The sequence below is a fragment of the Haliaeetus leucocephalus genome, unplaced genomic scaffold, assembly GCF_000737465.1.
Source record: "Haliaeetus leucocephalus isolate CR32 unplaced genomic scaffold, Haliaeetus_leucocephalus-4.0 Scaffold351, whole genome shotgun sequence".
In the NCBI taxonomy this organism is placed as follows: Eukaryota; Metazoa; Chordata; class Aves; order Accipitriformes; family Accipitridae; genus Haliaeetus; species Haliaeetus leucocephalus.
Window position 1 is genome coordinate 7,091,902 of NW_010972787.1, and position 16,997 is coordinate 7,108,898.

The 16,997-nt window shown below is 42.1% G+C and overlaps 1 protein-coding gene across 2 annotated transcripts in view; it reads right to left on the reverse strand.

The window, feature by feature from the left end:
• STARD13 (StAR-related lipid transfer (START) domain containing 13) overlaps nt 1–16,997 on the reverse strand; it is a 145,507-nt gene that overhangs the window by 10,375 nt on the left and 118,135 nt on the right. For both annotated transcript variants that reach the window (XM_010572742.1, XM_010572741.1), the window contains exons 4-8: nt 15,545–15,608; nt 8,923–10,301; nt 7,338–7,511; nt 5,100–5,259; nt 891–1,089 (exon numbers count right to left, since the gene is read on the reverse strand). In XM_010572742.1, the coding sequence (XP_010571044.1) occupies nt 891–1,089; nt 5,100–5,259; nt 7,338–7,511; nt 8,923–10,301; nt 15,545–15,608 (1,976 nt within the window). The remainder of the gene's footprint in view (nt 1–890; nt 1,090–5,099; nt 5,260–7,337; nt 7,512–8,922; nt 10,302–15,544; nt 15,609–16,997) is intronic.

Below are 16,997 nucleotides of genomic sequence, written 5' to 3' on the forward strand. Positions count from 1 at the left end.
TATTGTTTTGGCGGCTGAAACGTCTGCAAGTGAAAAGACTAGACACACTTCTCTTTAGTGCTTCCAATTACTTGGCTTAGGCTAGCCGGGTACGCTTTTCTGTATCTGCCAGAGCACTGGCTGACTGGCCTTCATAATGGACATTGTCAGGAAAACACTCTAATTCCTCTGGCTTTCCAGTGTTTTCCTCCTTGTTTATTTCTCCCTCAGTCTGGAGAAGAGATACACAGTCATTTCCTGATATACAGGGATTTTTCATCATTCTGATGCGTTTGTGCCTCAGATTTTGCTGAAGACTGCTTATGCTGAAATGAAAAGAAGAAACCCTCTGGGTTTTTTTCTTTCTCTATGAGATCTTTACATAAAAGCTGAAGATCTAAATGAAGGCAGCTTGTTTCTTGCACGTACATTTTATTAACTATAATGAAAAGGCAAATCAAAAGTCACAGCAAGGAAGGGGACTGCACAGGCATGTGTTCTCATGGTCAAGTACCACTTCTCCATGCCCAGAAGACTCACTTGTATTGAGATGTCTGCATGAAATGGGCCCACAGCTTAAAGAAATCTGACAAAAATGTGAGTCTTCGTGCTTTTTATGTCCATGGCAGCCTGTCCTTCTGGCTTCTTTCCAGTTGTGAGGCTGATATTTTCAAAGCTTTTCAACATTTGAATGCTGTATTTCCATTAAAATTGCTAGTATTCTGACTCTGAAACCTTTAGGCGGTTCTAAAAATCTTAGTGAAAGATTTTGAGGGCAGAGAGGTTCTTTTGTACATCTCAAAGGTAACCAGAAAGAATCCCATCCAGTGTTAACATACCAAAATTATTTACAATATATTATTAGATAATATTTTCTAATTGTTTATAATAATAAAAATATTGCAACTTACATTGGTAGATGTGTAGAAAAGTCTCTCCTAGCTTACTTGTGAGGAGAGGTTCTGGCAAGTCCCTGAAAAATTGCTTTACCATGTCTGCCACATCATATGCCGACTGGTCTTCATAGCTGACGTTTTCTGGGGAGCTCTCATTCATCTGACGTAGGGCCTGGATTCGGGATTTCACTCCAGATTTTCGAAACAGACCCACCTAAAAAGGCACGATATTGAATTAGGTAAAAAGAAAACATTACTTAAAGAATATATATATAAAAATCTATTACAGGGGACTTTGATCATGACCGAAGCTTGGGTTCCTTATTTTACTCTATGCAAGAACAAGGAAAACATGCAAATGCGATGGTCGCGAACTTGCCCACAAGCGTCATAGGCAAGTGCATGGTCTCATGACAGGACTGTAAGAGTTAAAACCACTGCTGCTCTGTATCCCTTCCTAGAGGGAGAGTTCAGAGTGCAAGTGGTTTCCCTGCTGCCTGAAGAGTTTAAGCAAGATGCACAGCTGCTATAAATCAGCATGGCTTGCTTGGCTTGGGCGACTGTCTGTTGATTTACTCCAGCTGAGAATCTGGTTCCTCATGTTTATTTGGGTCTATATTTTGAAGACTAACAAGAAAATATTATGCTCAGCTAAGTAATAAATGCTGTGGCAAAAGATTAGTACATCCTGGTAGAGCTCTAAAATCAAGACCAAATCTATTTTTTCCCCTTCCTGCTCTCTGTTTCCAACAGTTCCCCCAAATCCCAGTGAAAACCCCAGTTCGAAAGTGGGGGCCACAGAGGGATTACTTGTGCAGTGTCACTAAGACACATTTTTATCTTGTTTGTGTTCTATTCTAAAGGAAGCAGTAATTCTTCAAATGATGCCTTCATGGCAGTGCTGCCCTTTTCCGTCCTTCTCACCAGTGGAATTCCCCCAGGGAGAATTCCTGAGCCTCGACCACATTATTTATTCCCAAGTGAGTTTACAGTATTTTATTTGGGAAGTGTTAGCACTGGTTTCCTTCAGTTTTGCAGGGGCAAAGGTGAAATACTGAAAAAGACCTATGAAGAAGGTGTGTTTCAGGTTTGGAATTACAGACTTCTGTTCCCCTGTGCCCACTGTCTTGCTCGTGGTCAGTTTAGCTTTCTGCATGGTGTAGTCCACCAACAAAAATGTGTAAAAGCAAAGAAATAATGCCTTCTGGCCTTCTTCCCCTTACTCTGCCAGCACAGAGTTCATGTAGGACCCTCCTCTCCCTAGAACACCTCCCATTCTCAACTGTACGGTATATAGGACTTTTGTTAACTCACACATTAATGACACTAATTACATAAATCACACACTCCACAGCTCTGTGAGGGGATGTATTTATTTATAGGGAGATGAACTGCTACACCAGACTGGCTGTGAGGCAGCTCTTCTGCTATGGCTTCTTATTGATGAATTTAGCATCACTTGTGAGCTACATTTATGTGTAGGAAGTAGAGAACTGGAGCGTGCCCTGTGTACATCCCAGTGCACTGTATTTCTGTTCACAGGCTCTTTGTTCTGACAAGAGAATACAAGAAAGAGCATCTGGCTCTTTTCATTTGGTTTTCCCTTTCCCCTTCTCTTCTTTTTAAATCTCTTTTTCCTCTTAGAGATGTGTGCTGAAGATGCAGAAGTACACATGGTAATTCTATCAAAAAAATGCAGTTTTGGCATGTGGTAGATAAATGGGACAGCAGAGGCTCAGTTCTCTGCTTTTGATGGAAAATGTCCTTGCTGGCATAAAGAACCTTTAAAAACTTCCAGCTAAGTCTGATTTGAGAGGTCAGACATCAAATCTCACCTGCACAATCTTCTGCTGCATGTCATTCTGCTACTCTCAATCTCTGTTTTTGTTCAATGATATTTATCCAAAATCCTATTTTCCTTTTTCTTGGAAAAAATAGTAATTAGCCAAAAGAGGACCGTTTTTCACTTGATAGAAGAAGATGTTTTAGGCTCTGTTCAGAGCCTATTACAGACTCATTCTGTAAATACAATGAGACTATAAATCCAGTGATTTATCAGAGGTTAGTCTGGCTCAATCTCTTTATTATCCTCATGCTGTGGATCATCTGCCCTGCAAGTAGCCATATGATGCATGACAGAAATAAAGATGCAGTTGACAAAGGCAAACCAGTTTCTATTTCACAAGCTGAAATTGAATAATATATCCTACAAATAACGGTGAGGCTCCTCACACCATCTTAGACATTTCAGTGCCAGGAGCCAGACCTTACAATGATTTAGAGCAACCTCAACTTTACCAAGCACGTGCAGTAGAAGCTCTGATGCCTGTTCAGGGATCTAGACTGCACTTCTGCAGTGCATGGAAGGGACACATAAGCAAGATGCTGGGCAAGACTGGAGGCTGCTCAGACCTCTGGCCGGGCATTAGGAGACTTTGAATTAAATGGGAACAAAGGAAGTGACTGTAAAGCAGAGAAGCTGAATTGCCTGGAGGGTTCCGGCCCAGAAAGGTTTTTGGTGGAAAGATATTTTAAATGGTCCCAACCTGTACTTCTCCTCCTTCATTTTCTATTCCATATTTTCCCAATTCCACTCTGAGTGGAAACACAAGCTGAGTTGAAGTGGCCCTTCATGTAGCTCTGATTCTTACCAGCAAGTAAACCCTCCCTCTCGGAGCAGATATTTGTCTGAGACTGCCCATGGACACTCCTTTTGACCGCTTCAAATATCTCAAGAGCTTTCTCCTTCTCTTTGGTTTTACCCTCCCTTTTACTTTCTCTCCCATTTATCCCTCCTCCCTTTTCTCTCCCTTCCTATTGCTCTGCTTCTTACGTGACAAGCCCATCCCTATCCCCATATCTCCTGTTCCTCATACTTGGGCAAGTGTCTCCTCCTCCAGTCCCATCACTGATTCCAGACTTGCTGCATCACTTTTCCTCCTATACTGGGTTTCCCTGCTCAGTACACAAACCCAGATTAACACAGCATGTTAGCTACTGAATATATTGCTTCTAGTTGTCTCTATGCATCTTCCATTAATACATTTCCAACAGGCTATTCCTCCCATCCCTCAACTCCTGTGCTACGTATGGTAGGCAGAACTCATCTCACCTCACTTATGACACCCAGGAGTTACATGTCAAGGTCTGATCACTACAGAATCTCTTCACGGTCAACAGAGAGAAAGGATAGGAAGGACCTGTGTCTCCCCACTCGCTGTAAAGGGAAACAGCTGTGATTCACAGCTAGGCATTTAATTTTTAGACTTCCATTTTGGGGAAGATGACTGTCACCCAACAAAACAAGCTGAACAGTAACCATAATGGTGATCAGAAAATGGAAAGATTCAGAACTGACCACTTTCACCCTTTTTGTGTGCTCAGAGCTAGGAAAGCAGCAAAGTCTGCAGCATAAAACACTGGTTGCTCCTTTTGAACTTGCAACTATGTAAAGGCAGTTATGGAAGAGGTCATACGACATCAGGTCAATAATAGTAGAGGACTGAACTCCATCAGCCAGCGGATTTCTCCCAGTCCTATGTTCATAAAGATACATATCCTCATCCTTAGGGGAAGAACAGTAAAATTATGATTGGTATGCCCCTGCTCTGTAGCTAAAGGGAAACATTTTGAACCCTTTGAGCATGAGGGTCTCCCAGCTGGCTTGTTGCAGCTAAGATCACTATAAAAGGAAACGTACCGTAATGGCTTTGGCATTGAACCGCTGCTGACCTAACTCTATCTGGATATATCTGACTTTGTCAACAGAATACTTTGAATATTTTGCTGAGTTTGCTCTCTATTCTTGGACTTTTCTTACTTTGCTAAGTAAATAAAACCTTTTGTCCCGTATCTTGTGAAATGGTGAATGCAGTTAACCCTCAGTGGCAACAGTCAAGCAGATACAGGTAGAAGCTGGGAGTCCTGAGCTCTGGTTCAATAGACATGAAGATTTCATGTCATTCTTTGAGGTAGGCTGTTGTATACTAATCAGCAGGACTGTTATAGCTACAAGAATTCAACAGAGTAGCTGGATACAAATCTCAAAATGGCAAACTATTAGTATTGGCACCAGGTCTCAAATCAGCAGAGGAGGTCTGGGCCCAACATGGGATATAACAACCTTCAAATAATCCTGCTACCAAGTACAAAAAGCTTCACCATTGCTTTCTTAGGGTGGCTTTTCAGAAAAAATCAACCGAGTCCCTGGAGTAAAGTTAGTACCTGATCTAGACAGTTGTTCCGTAAGTAGCGTAGTGCTTGCTGTATGCTCTGGGGAAGAGGCTGTCCTGTTCTCTGGACGTGAACTATCAGAGGCACGCCAAAGACATTCTTGTCCTTGTAGTCAGGGACTTTCATCCTCTTCATGAACTTTGGCACAGACCTGAAAATTAACACGAACAGGCTGCATGAAAAGATCAGAGTATTTATGCAGTCTCTGAGTAACACTCCTGGCAGAAGTTGGTAACTGGGGCCACCTCCTTCTTTATAAAGATGGTGAAATAATGTTTAACGTACAATACATGGACACTTTAAAATCTGTACAATTGATAGATTTCTTGACAACTTTTATAAGTAGGTGGCCTCTGGCTCTAAGATTTAGCATAATAATCTGTTCCAACAGAAAACTTTTACTATGCAGTTGTCATCCAGCTGAAGCCAACGTGGTTTAAAGCATCCATTAGGGACTCAAAGGAATGGCACAGCAAAGCATAGGGGAGAGGGTATCTGAGAGAAAAGTCCTCTAACATGCTGAATGATTTTTATACTACCAGTTACATGATTTAGTATTTCTATTGACTAACAATTTACAGTAATAAATGATGGCTGGAAATCCCTATGTGCCAGATTCATCCCTGGTGTTACATGATTTATTCTAGTTGAGTAACTTAAGTGAAGCTGGTGAGCTCACTTTCTTCCAAAAGTGATGGTGAAGACAAGAACAAACTGGATTCCCTTTGAGAGTCATGACTACAGTGGAATTAAAAAAAAAAAAAAAAAAGGATGAATATGGCCTGAATGTGACAAAGATTTTTCTCATCTGTGTGGGAAGGAGATAAAATTTGGATTAAATGACCTACTGAAGGCATACAGCATATAACTTTACAGCTCTTTAGAGTTCCACTCTTATAAATCCTTAGAGACTGATTATACAAACTGAAGAAATATTTGTCTGGAGGGAAAACCTCTGTACAAACAACAGGATCTAGAATTTGCTGTTTTCTAGTCTGTTTATTTGGAGTTAGGCAAGGTGAGATTCATTTCAGTACAGACATGGTCAGCTAGCTGCAGGGAGCTGCACCAAAGGAGAACAGTCATCTGGGGGTTCATCTTAGTGAATTTTAGCTCTCTAACAGAGATTTAGAAAGAGTTAGCAGTACAAACTGCCTCTATACCCACTGTGGAATGAGGCACCTCTGGAGGGTGACCCAAACCCTCAGCCCTGGATAGAATGAGCTGCCTTTGGAGTTGCCTGTCTTTTTCCACTGACCACAGACAGCCGACCCAACTTGCTCAGATTAGACTTAGAACTTTTTGGAGTGGCTGATGTCAGTGAGGTGAAGCTCCTATGTAGTCCCTTGTATCTGTTTTTCCATTTCTAATGGAAAACTTGTCTTATCTAGCTTACAGCTGAACTTAGTGGGATTTTGGTCAAGTGCTTTGACCATGGAAATCACAATGTGAATACCAAGTCATATTATTTTTGGACTCTGTGTCTCTGTGTATTCGGGACAGTTTCTGTTATCCTTTTGATTATTTCTCAGATACTTACAATCTCTTATCTGTGCCCATTTCCATTCTGGTATACCTCAGTCTGCGTGGCCCATCAGGGTTTGTATACTATTAAACATGCAATTTTCTGTAGCTGGTTGCTACGGAAGGAGCCACATTGCCAGCACTCGTGTCCATCTGCCCTTCGCTCCACTATCTGAGCAACCAGGTACCTGTTACAGCCGCTACGGCTGGAACCTCCCTCTAATGCAGGTCCAGGCCTAGGCTAAAGCTTGCATCTTTTGAGCTGTAGAGAAAAGTCCCATAACTTGTTGTAACCCTTCTTTTAAAGCACAAACAAAACAATATCGAATACATGAAGTATCAGCAGCAGCTGTTTCTTTTCGAATCACAAAACGAATTCTGGGGAAGACTTACTGTAAACATTTCCTACTTTTAATCACTCTCTCCTACTCCTGTTTATTTTTCTGGAACTGAGGTGTTGTTAGAGAGTCCGGGGTTGTCTCTCTGTTAGAGCACAGGAATGAAGTCCGATCTCCAGTATCTACTTCTGACTTTGCCACTGAGTCGTTAGGCAGCAATGGATTAAAAGGGACAGTTTCAAATTCTACGGTTGAAGTCAATTGTTCCTCCTAACTGTATTTACTGAATTTACTATCAGAATAACAGAATTAGGAGAAACTGTTTTCTTCTAGAAATATCTCTTTTCCAGTTATTGATGGTACTCACCAGGTCCAGCCATGTTTGTTTGACATGGAGTACTTTTCCATGATGGCAGTAAGACGAAGCAGAGAAAATTTTTGCAGTAGGTTCAGTTGGGCTGCTGACTGATTGCTGATGTGAAGTGATGCGATGGAGTGGCTCAGGCGATGTGAGATTTGGAAACTATGCCATCGTAATCTCCTTTAGCAAAAGAAACAATAGAAAAATGAGACAACTGCTTTAATGGGGCAGAAAAAGATGGTATACTGTGAGATAGATAAACATACACACACATAAATTATGACTTGTGGTGTGTCAACTGAAAGAAAATGTAGCTTGGAGGCAAATAAAACAAATTGCACAATCTCTTTAATTTTGGAAATGTCCAGGCTTTGATTTTTTAACATTAGGTTCACAAGGGAGTGTGGGTCCCATCCATGTAGTCAGGGAAGCAGTGCTGCCTGCTATGCCCTTTAGCCCACACATTTCCAACAGGATGTGGGAGATCCAGATTCAAATGTTCTCTCCCTGACTCAGAACTGGGATTTGATGCCTGGTCCCTCACCTCCCAGGGGACTGGCCTGACCACCAAGGTATTCGGAGATGAGGTTCTCCAAATATCTCTATTATTAAATACTGACGGATTTTTTGGAGAAGGGATCGAACCCTGTGTCTCCTTGGCAAGAGCCGTAACCACCAAGCTATTGAGCCACTCACATCTTCTCTTTACTCCAATGCACTTTCTCTATACACTGGATACATCAGAAAAAAACCTCATCTCACTTTCTTCTTTTGCTAAACATCAGTTCTGGCTCAAATCCTAAAAACTTTGGCGCTGCTCATTTACTCAGTAGTTTCCTCGAGTTCACTTGCTTGTGATGGTGATGAGCAAGCAAGGGCAGCAGCAAACCACGGCACAGCAGAATCCTCTGTGAGGATGTGACAAGACTGACAGCAGATCAGAAAACACCAAGTATTTTCTCACTGCTTTTGCACATACAAAGCCACACTACACACAGCAGTATGGATCTACAAAGGCCTTTACCCAGGACCATGCTCCTTTGGCTCAACAGGAACTCATCCCTCTGACTTAAAACAGGTCTGCAAACTATGAACGAAATCCCGCTTTTCACTTTTATTAAGAAGTTAATTGTATACCATCATTTCATCCCATCACATAAGGGACAGAGGCAGGACAGGGAAATTCTCTCTGAGTCCAAAGGGACACATTTTTAAAGCAGACCAGTGCACAAAAAAAGTGCACAAGGCTACTGATGCATAAATACCGAGGTGCATAACTTAGAAGACAAATTGAAAATACATCCCACAACATATACAGGATCCTACTATGTAATCAGTGGATCAAGAGAGAAAGAAAAAGCCTTAGTTTGCCCTGTTAAACCAATTCTCCATTGATTCCACATAAGAATTTCCATAGCAGCATGTCCCTTCTCCCAAAGTGCCACCCTTCCCTGGGAAGTCATCATCCCCATAGAGGATGAGTACAACTGTAACAGTACCCCACACCTTCTGACTCCCAGGCTGAGAACCTCTGCTTCATTATATAGTATTTCACAGTCTATGGATTTGTGTACAAAATTTTGCTACCTACCTGCTTGGCCTTGTGAGTGATGCTCCCACCCCAGAGTCTCTCCTGTCCCTAACACCAGTGGCTTCGGATTCATTCAGGGATGTTCCATCTCTGTCCATGTCACTCGGTGTAGTCCGGCCATCAGACACAGAGTTTCCTTCAAAATCAAGAGTGATCTGTGTGGGTGACTGGAAAGGCAATGATGGAGATTCCCTGACTGACACATCATCAACTGGCAGACCTGGCAACACATTCTTTGACCAGCCATCTACCACCTCCTGGAGTCCATTGACATGTTGCAAAATGTCATCTAAATGAGGAAAAAGGACATCTTTTTCTAAGTCCAGGAGGTCCCCAGTACTAGCATACAAGTGGGAACCTGGCACATTGTCATAAATACTAATTCTGCTCTCTTTAGGACAGCAAGCCATCAATCCGGACTCTTTTGGTGTGGAGCAGTTCTGTTTTCCCAAAGAGATGCTGCCTGTCCTCCAGTTTACACTGTTACTGTTGTCTGTAGGTGAGAGGCTTTCAATAGAAAGTGCCTTTGGGAAGGTCCCCGGTTTGTGATCCTTAGGAATATGCACAACCAAGTCCTCTTGGGAATGAAATTCATTTTTGCGGTTTTGGTCCACCACTTGCCGTAAGGCCGTTCCTGCCAGAACATCTAGGTCCTCCAGGTACATTCCACCTCTCTTGTTTGCTTCATGGCATTTGCGTTCCTTCAAACATGGTGTGCTCACCCCACTGCTGCTGTTTTCAGACTGACTGCTGTCACTGCTGGATTTGGCAGAAAAGGAAAGTCCTCTTTTGACTGAATCTTGTCCCATGTTTTGGAGATCGCCATTGACTATCTGTACACAGTGCATGTCTTTCAAGGATTTCGGCTCATACTGGAGAACAGGTCCACTTATCTCTAAAGGACCTGTTCTTCCCGAGCCTTTTAGTTTCCCATGCACGCCTTTTGCTTTTAGTGTCTCCATGCGTTTTAGAAAGGTTTTTGCTTTGGTTCGTGTTGGTTTCTCATTCTTCAGGTTGTCCCTGGGGGACAGGGCAGTATTTATTGCAGTGGACTCTTGCAGCAGTGTGCTTTCTACATCGTGCTGGCCAGAGCAGTCGCAGGTCTCCCTGGTCGTGCCGCTGATGCCAGATTGACTCCTGTTGTCACTTCCCCCACTGCTCTCACTGTGAATAGATGAGACCTCAGGTTCACTCAGATCTGTAAGGACGCTCTCGCTGCTTGTTGTATTTTTCATTTTAATGTCCCCAGAAGATCCATGTCTGTCTGACCGGTGAAGCAATGCATCAATGTCGTCCACCCGAGACCATCGTCTGCTGGTTCTTTGGAAAGTCCATTTATTGCTGATAGCACAGAGGTCTTCTTCATCTGAATCTTCACTCTGGAAAAGAGCAAGTGGCACATGTTAAAAGCAGGTGCTTTTACTCATTATTTGACCTAATGTGATTGTGCTGTTCCATGTGAGCAACGGGTGGTAAAGTCTCCCTGAACCTAGTTTACGAAAGATTGGTCATCAGTCCTTTCGTAACAGCCTCCTTCACTTAATTGTAAAGACCGCAGCAAGCATCTTAAAAAGTAAGGAATAAAAGCCTGCTCTATGTTAGGGAGCTCATGAGTCCCATCAGTGTCTCTTGGCTTCTATGGGGCGGACTGCCTGTGCACTGAACTGTGTAGGACTGATGTCCACAGTGACTGTTTAGGAAAAAAAGGGTTTTGAAAGGTCCAAGTAGAGGGATCCTGACTTGCAGAGATGGTGTCAAGATACACACAGTAAAGACTGGGAAGTAGCTGGGTATGACAGCAATGTCAGCCATTTAAGAAACCAAGACAGCAAACATCTGGTGCTGCCCTCAGTTTTGCACTGAGAACTAAGTAAAATCTATAAACTTCACAGACCAGGTACATCCAACAAGATCTATGTTTCAGGAACGTAACTACAGATAGCTAGCCACCATGCTTAAAATAACAATAAGCCCCCAATATTTGGAGGTATCACTTAGGGTGGGTCTGAACACAGGCAAAGGCAGGCAGCGAAGGCAGCCGTGGAGGTGTGGGGAGGAGGAGCAGCCAGGCTCAGTCCTCAGCATCTACAGTTGAGGTGAGCTTTCCTACAGTGGCAACCACTATCTTCATTGCCTTTGCCATCAGAGGCACCCCAAAACTGACAACCCCCAGCCCGCACCACTGTCTCTGCCTTCCCCCAAGCTCTCCGAGGCAGCGGCAGCCCCAGAGCCCTCCTGGTCTCATCCCTCAGCCTGGGGCACACAGAGTCGTGCTTCTGTTTAGGCAGCTCCAGGAGCTACTCTGCAATGCAGACAACACGCGCCTTGAAAAAAATCTGGATAAAAAAGCTCTCCCTATGACGTTTTTCTCATCTGTTCACTACAACAAAAAAGATACATCTTCAGCATAAAGCACGCAGTGTCGAACTCGCTGTTCTCTAGGGATGCAAACGAAACCCACAGCTGCTAATGAGTATCCTTCCCCTGACTTTGAACCAGGTTTATACTGCATTATTCTTGTACATTTGTTTTAAAGCAGAACAAACTAACTTCACCTACATGACATCCAAACAGCTCTTCACATTCTTGGAAGCAGTATGAAGGCAGTAAAATATGACAGGCTGTCAGACTAAAATGAGGTGCTAAACCAGAAAGACTATTTTGGGACTGGAAAAATTCTCATTTTAAAAGTCTATTATTGGAAGTATTTTTCTATGAAGTTTTGATGGTAAAGTTATATCCCATCTCTGACTAGATCTCTGCTGGCCTGTCTAATTGAAAATTGTAAACCAAATTTTACAAGAACCGCCCAAAACCTTAAATAATGCGAAGCCTCAAAAGATGAAGATTGGGATCAGTAGTGTGCCAGGTCTCACTAATGCCATAAGCTTTTGCCAGTTTATCACTTCTAGTCGGCCAGATGTTTTAGATCATGTCCAAACCATAAACTAAAATATAGCTATGAAATTTAGGGTTTAGTCATTCCTCTTTTATCTGTTAACGTTGAGGTGTGCAGTGCTCCTGCAGCTGATGTTAGTTCACAGGAATGAATGGAGATCTTAGTTCTGCGGCTAGCTAGAGAGAAAAATTAAGCAGTTAGTGAAGCGTCAGGAAACTGCCTAGAAAAGCCTAACGCTGCTTTGGCCATTTTGTCTGCAGGGAAGCAATGGCATATCAGACAGCTCTACCTTCATTTTAGCTCCACAGTTTGCTGTATGCATATACAGAGCGAAGGACTGCACAGACTCAGGCACTTAAAAATTCATCTGTTGTGGTCTTAGTAGTGCCACAAAGTGGATATTTCAAAAACCGCACGGGTATGTACTTTTAAATATTTAGTAGCAGTAATTATAAGCATACAAAGCATAGCACTGCTGAAGCGTTGATGGCACCAGCCAATAGGATAAAAATATATATTTTTTTATTTGTTGTACATCCCAATATGCCAAAGGGACCTTAAAGAAGATTCTTGGCTGACACAAATCCCTGTAGGTGCACTGACATTACTGTATGAACTGACAGGATTTAGCCTGTATTTTCTACAAGCTGGAATCGATTAAACTAGCCAAGTGGTAGAGACATTGTGAAACACACCAAGAGGAGAGCACAGAGTAAGAGACAGAAATAAACATAAATTCAGTGGCGAATATACTTTAAATCATTTTTAGAGGAAAGTAAGTTTTGAGATTTTTTTTGAGAGAGATGAACAGAAATGGATATTGGTAGTAAACCAGTTTTGCCTCTAACCACAACAAAGATAGGATTACATTCTGCCCAAGAACCACTCAGAAAATACAGAGGGTTTGGGGTGTCGAAATTTGCAGCTCAATAAAAAAAAGTTTAGTGTTTTTTTTTTTTAAAATTGGTAATGAAACATGCTTGTGTTTCATCAGAAGCGAAATCAGACAAATGAAGTATCTGGATACTGAAATGCTGCCATGGTGACTCAATCCAAAGTCGGCTGCACTGTGAGTCCTGTGACATAATGTGCTTTTCTTTTGATGGAATCAGTAGAAATTCCGGGAGCCACGAACATCCTGAATGACCCACTGTTCTTCTTAGATATCAAGAGTGCCCTGACAAACAAGACTGTCCTAAAAAAAATGCAGAGAGCACTTTGCCAACCGAGGCGTCACCAGCTATGGGGACAGTGGATCAAGAGTAGGTCTGAAAGCAACGATTCATTTTACACAGGTGGAGCAGACATCTTGGAGCAGTGACTGTATACTTTGACTGACCTAGGATAAAATCAAGTGCATGGCTTTGGAGCATATTCAAAAGTCCATTTAATACCATTATGTTTGGGAAGACGAGAAGGGGCAAGTTTCTTGAGGAGTGACTGATAACATTTGCCAAAGAGAAAGAGGTTTTGATTCACAGATTTGTCACAGCTGATTTAAAATAGTACAGCTTTTTCACTGAGGGTGTGCTTGCCTGAGATACAGAGGGATGCTAACAAAAGGCAAAAAGTTGGTTTATTTGCGGTGGAATTCTGCCACATTTTTCCAGCTGGGGGCAGGAATTCTCATAAATCGACAGCTGCAGAAGGCAGTTAATCCAAAAACTAATCTCTGTCTGTCCAAATTGCTTACGGACATATTTGCAACACATATACGAGGATTTCTGTATGCATCTCGATGGAACCAAGGGGAAGAGAGCAGCCCACAGCGTGAGTGGTTCGGGTGGGAGAGTGGGCAGCGGGGAACACTCACGCCGTGCTGGCTTTCACAGTAACCTTGCCTGGCAGCTCTCTTGTCCGTATTTTGATGAATCACTCAAGCAGCTGTGCTAGTCCTCTGCAAACCTGTTATGCTGAATCTCCAAAGCAAGCTGATTTTGCATTTCATTGTTCAGATCACCATAGAGACTATTAGGAAAGGCAGCATCTACAGCAAAAAAGTTTACCTGGTTCGGTGCTCAATTCCAGACCCAATTTCCAGCTTTTACACTTGCATTTACATTTCCTCATGTCAGCAGTCTCTCCTCCCTCTTCTTCTCTCCCCCACATTCTCTTCTACTTTCAGTTGCTCTGTATCTGTCACCCCAAATATCCTTCATCCCCTCCTTCTCTATGTTTTTCTGTTCTCTGCTTCTCCCTGGCCTCGTGCAGGTATGGACCCAACTAACTTCTGTCCCCCTAAAAGAGTACCACGTAGGGCAGTCTCACTTCCATAGCAAATTAATGGTCATCTGCAAGGAGAGCAGATGAGGGCTTCAATCCATTCAGAATGGGGAGGAATGGTAGCAAAAATTAATAAAAAACAAAGATAACAAGAAAATCCTCCTTTTTTTAACCCAACATAATCAGACACTTAAAGAAGCAAGCAAGCAAGCATACAAACCTCACACCAAGCCCAAAATACTTGTTGACGAGAAGGAGGACAGGCACTAAACAAAATTTCCAGAGGACAATCAGCATTCACCTATATGTTGCTTTTTATAGTTCTGTCTCTTGTGTAGCTCCACTATCTCTACTTGAACACAAGTACACGAGCTCATGTATGCAAACCAGACACCGCTCCAAGCAGGTCAACGACACTATCGATTGAGTTAGTTTTTGCTGAAGGACCTCAGCCTCTTCCTATAGCGCCTACCTGCCCAAATCATAAAGTTATTGTGTAGTGAGGGGATTTTACTGTTCCCTCTCTCAGGTACGATGGGAGTGTTTGATGTGGAAAGTGTTGGCACTTATCAAAGATAAGAAAAACCCATCAGGTCTGAAGGATTGAAGAGAAGAGGTCCCCACGGCCCCGGTGAATGGACAAAATGCAAGCTAGAGAGGCTATGTACACAGAGGAACAAATGGGCATGTGCCAAAGGCAGAGTATCTGGACATTAAAACCATTCTTTGTTCAAGTTCCCTCAAACAGTGAGTAGACTGAATCTGCAAGGATACCAAAAATGCAACTCTCAGAGGTAGTTTTGAAAAAGCATTAGACAAACACTCTAAGGAAGGAAAAACAGACACCAAGATTCCTCAGAGTCGACAACTACCACTGTACACTACCGAAGGGCTTGGGGGAATTTGTGACCAGAAAACCAAACGTTCAACAGTTAACGCTGGACTTGTTACAAAACTCTCAAAATCAATGGGCAGTTTCTGCAGTCCTCACTGAAAGCCTTTAAGCTCAAATAATTCCCATGTTACACAGGAGCATGTAAGGATGACAGAGTTTATTTTCATATTCTTAACTGGGAATAAGTCAGTACAAGAAATAAAGAAAAGCTATTGTTTTCATCTGAGCAGCTTCCATTTTTTCCAAGCAGGATTTTCCATTGTGTACTCACATGGCATTGGCAAACGAGCCAGCCTAATGAAACCACACTGTCTTTTCACGCGCTAACTTGAATTGCACATATGTAAAGTTTTAAGTACTGTGTGTGCCCTTTTAACACACATAGTATTGTTCCTGCTGTATTAGTCACATTTTTTCTATTTTATTTATAATTTCGAGATTCAGCAATTCACATTATCATGCGTCCAGATAATGCTGACACACATTGTTGAAAGTCAAATACACTTAACTTACTTTTAAGAGCATTACTGACTTGAAGGCTAAATTGGGAAGGTCTCATCACAAAAGCCAGGGCAAAGCCAGCATATTTCATGAAGTTTCCTTACCTTTTTTCTTTGGAAGTTCACATCGAGTTTCATTGAGGCGCACTTGTTCAGTGTGTTCAGTCGTCTACAGGGCAAAGCAAATTCAAAAGATTAGCAGCCTCTGATTAAAGGGCATGACTTTTCGTAAGTTCAAAAGCTTTTCTCTTATCTGCCTGTAGGGTGCCAACTGCATACAACAGGCTTCAGAAGTGATACTGGTCATTTTATTCCAGGCTATAAGACCACTGCATTAAAAGGGAATCTTAGCTTCACATTACTTGATAGCCAGGTTTTATGCATTGCCTTTTAATTCATAGACATTTAAGTACTCAGCAAAGGAAACAGGTATAAACAAACACCTCTGATAGCTGGGGAAAGGACAAGAGAAGAGCGAGGTGAGCTGCCTTCTGCAGGACCCTAACATAATTGGTCTAAAAGGGGGATTTCGAAGCACTGGTGAAAGACAAAAGAAAAAGATGCAGTTCCTCACTTTAGGCAGTTAGCACCTCCTTTAAAAAGTTGACATAAAGAAGAACTTTTAGCAGTTAGTTAAATGTTTCTTCACAGCCAATAGTTCCTTTCCCATACCTGTGGATCTTACAGACAGGTTAGCAGACCCAACATGTAACAAATCTAACATCTTTAAATAAATATTTTTAGTTATTTTTGACCATGTTCATAATGATGTTACCAGGGACTCTGTAAGGCTTCTGCTCCTTAAATCCAAGGCTATCCCATGATGATAGGGTGTTGAAATGACAATCTGATAAAAATGTAAATTGAATGTGTGTGTGTGTGCGCCCATGTGCAGAGACAGTCAGAGGACAAGAAAACATGCTCTTTCAATAGAGAACCTACCATGCTAATCATAATTGATTAATATTTATTTATACTTAAAGGTCCTGATTCATGAAACCATCCATCTTCTAAAAGCAGAAGCTCAGAGTTAAATATGTTTGACTTTGAATATTTTCCAGATTTAGGGCTGAATTTCAAAATAGAGGCAGAGTGAGAGAGCCATGTGCCCACAACACTCTTGTGTCGGCTGCCTGCATCCCCTGTGTCTTTGTAGCAAGAGCTGCCCCTGTTGCTTCTGGATCTCAGGAAGAGGCTGCAAATCTCCAGAACTGATAACATTTGAAATGTTTGTGATAAGTTACAAGGACACATGAAAAAAAGCATCACATCAATGACGTAATCTCTCACATAGCATAAGAACGTTATGGCATTAACATATATCTCCCCGGAACTTCTAATATTAGAAATCCTTTCAAATTGCCACCACTAATAAAGAACCAGCCAGGCAAATGTGGATCTTCCCTAAAAAAGATTCCCTCACAAAATATCACCTGCTCATTTGCGGCTAAAACACTCCACCCTAACTCAAGCCAATAAACCCGTTATGCCATATCAGAAAAGTCCTGTGCTTATCATATTAATGTGAGTATAATGCATGCACAAGCACACCTTGCAT